This window comes from Malaclemys terrapin, chromosome 4, assembly GCF_027887155.1.
Source record: "Malaclemys terrapin pileata isolate rMalTer1 chromosome 4, rMalTer1.hap1, whole genome shotgun sequence".
NCBI classification, from domain to species: domain Eukaryota; kingdom Metazoa; phylum Chordata; order Testudines; family Emydidae; genus Malaclemys; species Malaclemys terrapin.
The window spans coordinates 121,410,875-121,423,890 of NC_071508.1; the positions used below are offsets into that span (position 1 = coordinate 121,410,875).

General features: G+C 40.6%; 1 protein-coding gene across 3 annotated transcripts in view; it reads left to right on the top strand.

Annotated features, from left to right (window-relative positions):
* TDP1 (tyrosyl-DNA phosphodiesterase 1) overlaps positions 1-13,016 on the top strand; it is a 116,011-nt gene that overhangs the window by 66,590 nt on the left and 36,405 nt on the right. For all 3 annotated transcript variants that reach the window (XM_054027193.1, XM_054027194.1, XM_054027195.1), the window contains exon 14: positions 10,617-10,719. In XM_054027193.1, the coding sequence (XP_053883168.1) occupies positions 10,617-10,719 (103 nt within the window). The remainder of the gene's footprint in view (positions 1-10,616; positions 10,720-13,016) is intronic.

A 13,016-nucleotide genomic window follows, 5' to 3' on the forward strand; every position in this document is an offset into this window, starting at 1 on the left:
TGGTGGCTGTAGGGGGAAAATAGTCAACAGCATAAGCTTAGGAGTTTTGCCAAAAATATTAATCTTGTTTTTTTTAACTGTTCCTTTCTTCCAGATGCCTCCATTTATTTTTTGTTTGTTCTTCTCCTTCCCATATCAATCCTCTTTAAACCTTAATTTCACTCTCAATTGACTCCTCCTTCTCCTCTTGGTTTCAAAATCTAGGGGTAGTTTTAGACTGAAAATGTTAGCCACCCAGACTATTTGGATATTTTTGTTGCAGTAGTTAAGTTACAAATGCGTTTCCATTCTGAAAACAAGGGTTTAGCTTTTTCAAACATTTATCTTTGGGCTAATTTTCTATGGATTATCTTAACCCAATACTGAATAGTGCTTTTTACCTATTATCGTACTTAGCTTTTATGTGTCACATTTCATCTGTAGAGCTCAAAGCACTTTACAAAGAGGGTAAATATGATTATATATTGCATTCCCTCATATAGACTCCAGTCCTGCACACACTCTCACATGCGTTACTAGACTACATGAGAAGAACCATTAGAAATCAGTGGGGTTACACATGAGTAAAGTTATACATATGCTAAAGTGCCTTCAGGATAGGGAACATAGTGTGTGAGACGTAAAAGCACTGTCTGAATGTTAACTTAATTAGACACCCTAGACTAAATACTGTGTTTTTTCTTATACATTGTACAATCCCACCAATACAAGTGCAAGGGAATAGGCATGAGAGAATTTGACCAGTGTCTTTTTGGTTTAACATAATGTATCTAAGGTGTCCACTGTCTTTTCTTGAGAGAAATTAAGTTATATCCCAGCTAGTGTGTCTCTTAATGTTACATAATTCCGTCAAAGATAGGGTAATGCTTTGAGAGTTCACCCAGAACTATAAGAGGTTGTCCCTGCCTTTTCAGTAAACCTGGGTGCTTCTGTGCTTTTGCAGCTTTGGCTCAACACCCTGATATCGGCATTCTGCTTTTAAGCACAATGGCTTCACCCTGGCTTCCACCAGCATAAGTTAATCATCCATTTAAGAAGTAATTTAGGAATGTAACTGAATGAATATTTAATAAAAATAAAGTATGATGACCGTAACCAAAACATTAAGTGGAAATAACCACTTACAATCAATTAAATGAGGCTTCCCACTATTCGATGCAGAAATCAGTGAAGGGGAATAACTGGTAGTTAAAATTCTTCACTAATTTTCCCTTATATAGTACTGTTTTGTACAAAATGCATGTCATATTTGGCAAAAAAGAACAGGAGAGAAAATTTGGACAGAACAAATGAATTCTATTATACCACTGTTTTCTTACTCTCTTTATCATTTACCTTTGGATCACAAGGGGAAATCGGTAATTTGCCTTATTTATTCTTTTAAGAAACAATTTCTCTTTCTATTTGATGTAGACAGTCATTCTCAGAGCAACAGTGAAAGTAAATATACAAAATACAAGTGTAAGGAGTATTTTCAAGTATCCATACTGTGGTGAGATAACTTAAGAAATGGAAGTAATGTTCAGTACTTGCTACTGAATGTCTTTTAGACATTTTAGGAGATTTACCATTGAATATAAGGGACTAATTCGTGCTGATTTGGTGATTTCCCCCTCCCCCCACCCCACCCCCAGATGTTTCTCTGTGATTCTTGGAGATGATGTAAAGGTTGTCCACAGAAGTTGATCAGTATTAATTCATTTCTACCATTCAGGATGTTTGTGGTTTTTTAATAGATCTTGTCACTGTAAAAGGGAAAATTTTCATTAGGAATTTGGTGAGGTTGGCTATTTCTGTATCTATATCGAGATAGATAGATATATGAGAAAATGCTATATATCTAGATAGATAGATCTAGATATATAGCATTTCCTCATATATCTAATTGGTTTTTCAAGGTATTTCATCCACATAGATCTCACTCTTGGCACACAGGAACCTGTGTGCATAAGATCAGAGTCTTTTGGCTGCTAGTGTCTACAGGGGCTGCATTCGTACCCTAGATATCCTTTTGCCTCACCCCCCCCAATTCTTCCCCCCCCCCCGCCACATCCATCTAAGGACATTTAATGAAGGGAACATGCCCCAACATCCCATAGTTCCTTTGCCAATACAGAATCAAAGAAGGAGTAGGATTTCTTAATAGCAGGGAAGGAGGTGGGTCATGGGAGCCATGTGGACAAAACATCTCAAACCACAGTTACTGTAAGGTATGTAACCATTCTTTGATGGATTATCCACGTGTATCCCACTCTTGGTGACTAGCAAGCAGTTACCTGTTTGCTTGGAAACAGGTAGTCCTGTCTAAACAAGGATTATAGGACAGCTCTATCAAAATGGGCATCTGACCTGGAAGCCCCTACCAAAGAATAGTGTCTAGTAAAAGTGTGGACTGAGCTCCACATAGCTGCCCTACAGCCTCTGGAAATAGGGACAGTCATCCAACAGGCAGCTGAGGCTGCCGGAGGCTTAGTGAAATGAGCTATTATATGGCTAGATAGGTCTAACCTGGCTAGCTCAAAACATGTTCGTCTACATTTGAAGGTCCATTTTGCTAATCTCCGTGAGGATATTGCCTGACCCTTAACCATCTCTGCAAAGGCCACGAGCAGCCTAGGTGTGTTCCTGAGTAATTTTGTCCTGTTAAGATAATATGGTAATGCCTTTATTACATCAAGAGTATGAAGTAGCTTCCTCCAAGGTTAAGTGAGTGTGAGAGAAGACAACTGAGACATTAATTAATTGGTTCATATAGGATTCTGAAACAATTTGGGGCAAAAACTTGGGATGAGCCTGAAAATAACACTGTCTTTATGAAACATATATAAGGGGGACTTGCCACGAGAGCCTGAATCTCTCCAGCCAGTCAAGCTGATGTAAAGGCTACTAAAAAGTCAGTCTTGATTGATTGATGGTATTGGAAGGTTGCTAAAGTCCCAAAGGTGGTGTGGGGCCGGGTGCTCTGGAAAACAGAACAAACTAACTTGTACTCTCATCAAAAAAAGATATCAAGTTTGATAAAGATAATAGAGTTGATGTAATATTCTTAAGCTTCTATAAGGCATTTGACTTGGTACTGCATGACATTTTGATTAAAAAAAGTAGAACAATACAAAATTAACATGGCACACTTAAATGAATTAATTTGGCTGATGTGCCAAAATGTAACTGTAAATAGGGAATCATCATTGAGTGGTTGTGTTGCTTGTGGGGTCCCACAAAGATTGATTCTTGGCCCTACACTATTTAACATTTTTATCAGTGACCTGGAAGAGAACATAAAATCATCAGTGATAGTTTGCACATGACACAAAGATTGGAGAAGTGATAAATAATGAAGAAGACCAGTTAGTGATACAGAGTGACCTGGATCACTTGGTAAACTGGACTCAAGCAAATTATATGAATTTTAACATGGCTAAATTTATACACCTAGGAATAAAGAATGTAGGCCATACGTACAAGATGGGAGACTTAGGAAGCAGTGACTCTTGACAAAAGATATGAAGGGGACTGGGGGGTAATCCGCTCAACGTGAGCTCTGAGTGCGACACTGTGGACAAAAGGGCTAATGCCATCTCTGGATGCATAAACAGGAATCTCAAGAAAAGAGTAGACAAGTTACTTTACTTCTGTATTTGGTACTGGTGCAACCCCTGCTGGAATACTCTGTCCAGTTCTGGGGTCCACAATTCAAGAAGGATATTGAAAAATTGGAGGGTTCAGAGAAGAGCCACAGGAATGATTAAAGGATGAGAAAACATATATTTTAGTGAGAGACTGTAAGGAGCTCAATCTGTTTACCTTAACAAAGAGGAGGTTATAGGGCGACTTGAACACAGTCTGTAAGTGCCTACATGAAGAACCCAAATTAATTATGGGCTCTTCAGTCAAGCAGAGGAAGATATAACATGCTTCAACTTCCAACCATTGGATCTAGACAAATTCAGTCTGGATATAAGGCTTTTAAAAGTGAGGATTAATTAACCATTGGGACAATTTACTGAGACTCAAAAGGAATTATTTTGGAGAAATTCTATGGCCTGTGTTATATAGGAGGTCAGACTTAGGTGATCAGAGAATTATCTGGCTTGGGAATCTGTGAACTCTGCTAACACTATATTGAGGTCCCAGGAGGGAAGGGCTCCCATTCTGTGAGAAAAATGTAAGAAATCTTGCCACTGTCAGATGGAGAAAAATGGTGTTACCTTGGATAGGACAGTGATGTGCAGATATTGCTGATAAATTGACCTTTATGGAACTAATAGAAAATCCTGAGTGTTTCAAGGCTAGTTAATAGTCCAATATTGTTTAAATGGTGTTGTCAAAGGAGACTGCTTGTACTGAGATGCCCAGTGGGAAAACCTCTTCCACTTAACTATGTATTGGCATAGTTGAGGCTTTCCTGCTTTGTTAAAAAAAGCTCAACTTCAGCTGAACATCTTTCTTCAGTGGATGTCAAACAGCCAGGATGTGGGCTGTTAGATGTAATGATCTGAGTATCTGACTCTTGTGCTGTGATACTACATTGAATAGAGCAGTTAAAGCTAGTGGGGGCTGTATTGAGACATTCACGAGATCTGAATACCAAACTGCCTGGCGCATGCTGGGGCTATCAGATCATGGATCCTGCATTTTATTTTAGCTTATTCAGAACTCTCAGTATCATGGGGATTGGCAGAATGGCATACATCAGTCCTGGTGTCCATGCAGATGGCCAAGACATTTGACAAGGGAGCCAGACTGGCATCCCTCTTGGATCTTGACACTTGTTCTCCTCTGTGTCAAATAGGTCTATGGATGTGTATCCTTCCTTGTGAAAGATGTTCTGCATCATTGAGTTCTTAATGCATTATTTGCACATCTGAAGTGTGTCTTTGTACCTGTTTAAAGAGGAGAAGGCTTCTTGTGGGACCATGACCAGCATGTGCATGTGGTATTTGTTGGGTAGATATGTTGATTTCAGTCACCTTTGTATGGCACATAGGCAAAGTCTGGTAAACCGTGTCGCATAGCTGCATGAGGCTGTGTGTCCCTGAAGTCAGAGGCATGCTCTCATTGAGGTCTTTGGGTGAGTTTGAAGGTGGTTGGTTGAGGTTTGCTATAGTTGGAATCTTTTTTGTAGAATTTATGATGGATGCATGTTGAGTTGCTGCTGTTTTTGCTACCTGTTATTTTCATAGAATTTTGATGGCCTGTTTTCCATGAATAGTGCCAGATATCAATGCAAGACCCTTCTCATCCCGAGTGGGGGCCTTGTGAACTTCTTCAAAAGTGGTTTTGTGCCGCTTTCATTTTGATTTTTTTGTTGAGGATCACGTGTGTGTGTGTGTGTGTGAAAATATATATATATATATATAAATTGTTGGTGTAAGCATGACTTTTCCAATCCCACACTAATCTAAATATTACCCATCTCTAACCTGACTAGGCAAGGCTGTCTCAATTCAAGTCATACTTCGTACCACTCACCACTTCTCTGAACTCACTGAAGAGTTCTGAAGGTGGTGCTATAAAGGGGAGCAGTTGAGACTCTCCCCATGCGTAAAATGAAGATCCATTATCCCTTGGGTCTACAAGCCATTTGAGGGAAGACTGTTACTCCTAATACCCAAGGCTTGCCTCTTTAGGGGAAACAAAGTGAAGATGGCAACCAACAGGCTAAGCCAGTCTGTGACTAGTCTGCCAGAACCTGAAGAGCCTGCTAGCATGAAAGTGCTGTGCCCAGCTACATTTCCTGTTCCACATGAGCCCAAAGACTAGAAGAACTGAAGAGTTCCAACACCTGTTATCTTATTTTTTTGTCTTTTGTTTTTATTAACTGGGAGACATCTCAGCCTTTTTTTTTTTTTTTTTTTGAGGGTTTGAAAGAATGGTTGTATGCATGCATGTATGTATGAGCATCTGTAAAGACCACATGGGAAAGCACCAGAAAAAGAGTTTGCCAAGTTTAAGCACCCCTAAACATAGTCTTCTTTTAAAAGATACTCATTAGATGTGTGTTTCTTTTTGTGTGTGTAGAATCATAAAACTGTCAGCTGTGAATTGTTAAGTGAAAATTTCCAAATCTGCTTATTAGTGTACTATTCAGGTTTGTATTATCTGTGATGGGGGTGGGGGGAAAGTCATGAAACAGTTGGGAATCACATAAAAGTGAAATCTAAGGAGGAAGATTTAATTTATTTCAATATTAAAATACTCAACCAGCTAAATTCTGATTGCATTGCTGAGAGTTCCTTACTGGGTGTTTTACTCCTGGGGGAATTCCGCACATCTGTGGGTGCGCAGAATTCCCCCATCTCGCATAATTTTGTCGCATAATCTTTTGCCCACCAGAGGTAGCTGTAGTGCCAGAACACCCAGCTGCATTCATGCTGGCTGTTCTAGCACCACAGCAGTCTCTGGTGGGCAAAAGGCGGAACTGCAGCACTTTTAGGCATAATGTATTTTATGTGGGAAAATACAAAATTCTATGCCCAGTGCTGCAGAATTCCCCCAGAAGTAGAGTTCATCACAGCACCCTTCTAGCAGAGCCAGGTTAGAACAGAGTGGGCCACACAGGGCTGCTGGGGGGGTGTCACAGACTGGGGTTCAGAATGGCTAGTGGGGGGACGTACTAGAGCATGGGCTCAGGAGCTAGTGGGATAACAGCGCTGAGGATTGGGTCAGGGAAGGGGGGCTGCAGAGACCCATGGGGAGGAGGGGTGCGGGAACAGAGACAGATGTGCCTGACTGAATGGGAGAGGCTTGGGGTCAGCCAGGGTCTGCATGGAGGAGACTTTCCAACACCCTAACAATCCCCCCGCACCTCCACCCCCAAGAAAAACTCTCCCACCGACACCCAACACCCTCCAGGTTCACTCCTAGGCTCCTTCCCTCTCCCTCAGCTCTTCTGTTACCCCTGACTCCCCAAAGCCTTTGCACTACTTCTGACATGTGCAGGAAATACTGTTCTATGTTGTAATTTAAATAAATTACGCAGAGTTCTGTATTAATATGCCTAGTAAGGAATCTATTTGTCAAAAAACTTTTTTTTTGGTCTGTATTATTAGACATACTTGCTGACAAATATTTTGAAATAAAGTACCAAAATAATTGTAACTGACATGATTATATTGTATTATTTTGACAAATACAATATGCAGAATTTTGCAGAATTTTTAGTTTTTTGGCACAGAATTCCCCCAGTAGTAGTGTTTATAACCAAGTAGACAGAACCTCCTTGATTTTTTTTTTCAGGATTTATAAGGATTGCTTATCTATAAATTATAAAAAAAAAAAAAAAGGGGGAGTCTGAGTCATCTTTGTTTCAATGAGCAATATGTGTCAGAATCATAGAGAATCTGTGTGGATGTGAACCAGTTCACCTAGGAGCCTAATCAGCTCTCTTTAAATTAACTTTTCATTTTCACACAGCTGCCCTTCATTCATTATAGATTTTAGTTTTTCCCTGTGTTCCAAAATGAACCTGAGATTAGTGTAAATAATTATATTTTCTGAGAAGCGCTTGGTAATTAGCTACTAGCATCTGGAGGCTGGCTGACAGACTTCATCCAAATAGGTCCAGCTTTAAGGTCTTTCTCCCTAAGTGTTGATTTGGGAAGCCCTTGTTTAGGATTTGGATCCCTGGAGAGTAGCTACAAGAGATCCTTGTTACAAGGGGAGAATAAAAGTACTCAGAACCTTTGGAAGGGGCTTGATAACTTTTTGTCAGCACATTTGGATGTGGCTTGAATTGAGGCAGGAGATCTTTTGGAAGCTCCAGTAATCCCCTTATTTATCAGTCTGGCAAGCAAGGAAGGGAGAGTGCAGAATGTCTAGCAGTTTGTGTGGTTTCTCTTGCATTTCCTCCACTGTTATGTCAAGAGCCTCTGCCATGTATTTAATATGTTGGAATGCCTTAAAATCATCAACTGGAGAAAACATTGAGGGGTTCACTGCCTCATTAGGGAAGGATAAGGGAATTGTGGCCGGGATTAATTGTTCTCCCTCATCTGCCTGATATACGCTTCTCTCTTCTTCCCATCTCTTTAGTATCTGAGGCTGTATTAATTGACCTGGCTGGAAACATCTATATTGCCTCTTAGGAGAAGAGGATCTAGCCCTGGGAGTGGGGGCAGTAGCTACTGGCTTGCAAGTATGTGGGTTGCATACCCCAGGGGTGCCTAGTAGGGCCAAGGTTGATAGGCACATGAATCTTGGATTGGTGGAGGCAGAGAAGGATACTGTGGGGCTGGTCTCTGAAGTCCGTGCCTTTTCCTGCTGAGAGCAATCCCTAAAGTCCCTCCTGGATTCCCATTGTGATCCTTGTGAAGGGATAGGAGGGTGAGTGGGAAAGGAACCCTCCTGTGTACCGATGGGGAGGATGAGAAGGAACACACCATCTCCGTAGGTGAGGCTACCCTTTCAGGCATACTCAGGCACTCTGATGTCACTTATACGCAAGTAGGGGATAGAGTTGGTATTACCTATTTTGTTTGTGTTACCGAGGTCTCATGATCAGGAGTCTGACCAGCACCACCTTCAGCCTATCCAGCAAGGTGACTCCTGTATTGGGCCCACAGCTAAATCACCCAGTACACACACATGCTCTAGGTGCCAATAGGGATGATACTGAGGAACTGGCTAGTGAGGAGGTCAGTACCAGAAGAAGAATGATCCAGAGGTGCAGTGGAGATACTATAGGCACCCGTTTAATAGTTGGTACCAAGGCACCAGAGGGTTCTTTCTCAGGATGTTGGCTGCCCTTTGAGTTTGAGAAGAGTGAGACCTATGGTGATTTTTGTGTCTGTTTTTCATAGGCACTGCGGGAGGGTGACCTGTGTCTTAGCTCAACTCTGGAGCGATGATGATCCCTCCAGCACCTTTTCAAAGCTATTGCGACAGAGATTGAAGCCCGTGACTGGGGTCCAATGTTTCCCTGGAGCTTGGGGTAGAATCACAGCTCTCCAGGGCACTCATTAAGAGGGACTGGGCAGGGGACTGTGTCTTTGTTAGGTCCTTCCTTTCTGTGTCCAAAGAGGTCTTCCTGGAGCACTCCAGAAGGAATAATCTCAGGTGGGCCTTTGGAAAATGAGTGGCAGATAGAGCAACATTCTGGAATATGCCCCTTGCCTAAACAAAAAAGCACCTAGAATGCCCATCACTTAGTGGTATAGAAATGTCATACAAGGGGCAAGATTTAATCTCTGGGTTTTCAGCACAGTGGTTTAGTTTTTCTTTCTTTCTTGGTGGCTAGGAAAGCAGGCGGACAGTGCAGCGGTTCAATCGTTCTGCCATGGGTGGTAAGAAAGAACTGAAGGACAGTAGGGACTGCGCCTGCCCTTTTATCCCCTTGGGTGGTGCGAGGACGTGTAGGGGTGTGGCCCCAATGGACCCTGCTGGCCAAAAGAATCCAGTCTCGCATGCATGAGCACCAAGAGAGGGATCCATGTGACAAATACTCAAAGATGAAACATGATTTATTCATTTCCCAAGCTATAAAATTCCTTCTCAAGCCTATCTTCAAGAAAACAGTCTTTATTTTCCCAAAGACAAAAGAATAATAGATTAATAGAAGAAAATAGATTAATGTTTGTCAGCATATCTTATTCATAATATTTATGTTCATATCCTTAGAGGTCAAAATATTAGAGAAGTACTTGATTTCAGTTTTTGTATACTGGCTTTTAAAATTCCTTCCTTGTTTGGTGAGGATTCTTCAGCTGCCCTTTTCTGTATACTCCTTGTGAAGCTCTGTCACTGGCACTGTCAGACAGAGGTTACTGGGCTAGATTGACCATTGGTTTGACCCTATATGTCAGTTCTTATGTTCCAAACTAGGTACTGATCCAGCCAACTCAGATCACTAATGCAAAATCAATCTCCCTCCTCACCCCCAGCTAGAAGGCATCTATTATGTGTTTATCAGTTCAAATTTAATGTGAACAGATTTTGATAATGGAACCACATATATTTTCTTGATTCAGATTCAATTTGAAAGCTCTCTTGCTGATAAGGGAGCCAGGGACACTATGGGCTGAAAGTATAATGTAACATTTGCTTTAAAAATTATTTGTTTTATAAAGTAATAAATCTTCATGGAGTTTATCAAAGGAGAAAATGTCAATGAGGGAAAATGCCTTATGCTTTATTAATTTTCCATACATATTTGTTCATAAATGTCTCAAGAAATGTAAAATAATCCCATTTAGGGAGAGATCCTTTCATCTCCAGGGATGATAGATAAGGGAAAAGGCCAAATGTGGTTGGTTAGTCACGATTCCTTATTCAGGTTCCCAGGTAATAATGCAAAGGCTGAAGTTGGTTATTTGCACATTGTGAATCGGAGAGCATCAACTATACTAAATTCATATTGAATTTCATAATACATAGTACTTATCTATATATGTACTGCACTACTTCCCTGTTATGTGGCACTTACACAGTTCCCCACTGCACTGAGGGAATAGTCATGAGGATCAAGGCCCTAATTATTCTCTTTGTGAAAGGACTTTCTGGTTGGGGAAAGGTTTTACTTCTAATTCAAGTACATTGTTGTTGCAGCTGTAGTATTTGAGTGTTTTGCTGCTGTGAAGATTGTGCCACACTGACCTGCTGTCTGTCTCTCTTTGCAGTGCCAATCTTTCCAAAGCTGCCTGGGGAGCTCTGGAGAAAAACGGCACACAACTGATGATTCGTTCATATGAACTTGGAGTCCTTTTCCTGCCTTCAGCATTTGTAAGTTCATAATTCAGCAACAAAAGCCTAGATACTGTGACAGTCTGCAAATGCTGATATCTTACAAAAAAGTCTGTAACCACATTATTCTATCCCATTGTATACTTGTTTATTATTTCTTTTGTTGAATTTTTTTTTTTTGGGGGGGGAGGTTTAGTAGTTTTTTTAGAGTTATAGAACTTAGTGCTTTAAAGAAAACCCATATGTTTACCCATATATCAGGCAGGAATTTGGTATCTAGATGGGTTTTCATAGTCTCCTTATGGTAAATACAGTAATATGCAATACTTTATGGATAAGATTCAGAATCTTTTGCTAGCTCTGCTCTGAGATTACTCTCTGAGGGCAGGTCTTCACTACGGGGGGAGGTCGATTTAAGATACGCAAATTCAGCTACGCGAATAGCGTAGCTGAATTCGACGTATCGGAGCCGACTTACCCCGCTGTGAGAACGGCGGCAAAATCGACCTCCGTGGCTCCCCGTCGACGGCGCTTACTCCCACCTCCGCTGGTGGAGTAAGAGCGTCAATTCGGGGATCGATTGTCGCGTCCCGACGAGACGTGATAATTCGATCCCCGAGAGATCGATTTCTACCCGCCGATTCAGGCAGGTAGGGTAGACCTAGCCTGAGTCTGGACTGAGATTCTGCGTAACTCAGCAGAAATGTGTTGTCATACTTTCAGAGCTAATTAATCTCTACTTTTAAGCTCTTTTGCTGCACCCATTTTGTTGAGTACAATGTCCTGTGGGTTCAGAAAGGGAGAAGCATATTTTGTCACACACAATTTGTCATTTGGAGCTGAAAATAAAATTTCTAATCCACTCTGATCACTTTCCTGAAATCCAATGATGATGGCCATTGGACAGTTCCACCTTGCCCTTTCCCAGACTCACTGCTTTGAAAGAGCAGATTTTCAAATTTCTTTGTTACTATGGTATCAGTAGTTTCCAGTCTAGTTATCAAAGGCAAAATTGGAAAGTTGAAGCATTGCTACTGGATGTGCTCAGTAGATAAAATCTCTGTTCTGAGAGATATGAGGGGAAGGAGTAGAGCAGAGTACTGAGAGTCAGGAGGCCTGGGTTCCTTTCTTACTCTGCCCCTTGGCTCATTGTAGGGCAAATAGGTAAAAATGTTCAAATACTGTACATCCACTAAATTTGCATATCTCAGTTTTTAGTTACCTTAACACTTATGGTCTGATTTTTCAGAGAGATTAAGCATGCACAAATCCAGTTGAAGTCAGTAGAAGTTGCATGTACTTATCACCTCTGTCAATCAAGACTTAGCTATGTCTGGTTGGGTACCCAAATTTAGAGAACATGTGTTTGAAAATTTTGGCTTTAACCTGTGTGAGCCTCAGTTTCCTCATGCAAAACAGGGATAGATTTGTAAAGCTTGTGAAATCTTCAGGTAAAAAATGCAATATAATTGCAAAGTGTTAGTATGTTGTTATTGCTGCTTTGTGTTCTACTTTTTTGTAGATGAGCACGCTAAAAATAATTCCTAGGTAGAAAACAAAACAAATCCTCAAAGGCTGGATAGTGCTACATGAATCTGTTGCTATCAAAATGAGAGCAGCATCAACAGTTGGTCTATGTTCAGAAAACATTCAAATTCCCTCCTGCTTAAAGGCCTACAAAATTCATCCGTATTCAGGGAGATGATTCTCTGGCTGCCAGAGAAAACAATCTATAGACTAAAAATTCTTAGGTGTGTCTTCATGGGAACAAAATTTCTCTTCATCCCTCCAAGATCATGTCCACCAAGCACATAATTTCATCATTTAATTTGACAGTATATAACTAACCAACAGAGCATTTTTAAAGAATGAGATTTTACGAAAATATTTATGCATAATAATTTGGTAATTACAGTCTCTAATTGCTACAATAGAATTGATAGTTTCCTGCTGAGGCTTTTTATCATGGGAGAAGTGCCGCATCACATTCTTGACACTTACTAAGCAATTGAAAGCAAGTACTGGGTGACTTCCAATAGTGGTGGCAGCATTTCCCTGATTTTTTTAATCACTAAAATCATAGGGAAGCAAAACATGTTGCTCTCAGAAGTCCTTATGAATTATCTAAGACTTGTAATAACACCCTCAAATGGTGTTCTCCTGATGTACAACAGAACATTTAGTGACAATGCTGGGTTGTGAAATTAGAAAACCTCATAATTGACTAGAAGGGGTGATCATTTTGGTTTCAATAAACTCTATAAGAAATAGGAAAAACAAGCTCATTTTAATAACTGTTGATGATAGTTTCTGCCTGAGTCACTTCATGTCTATCG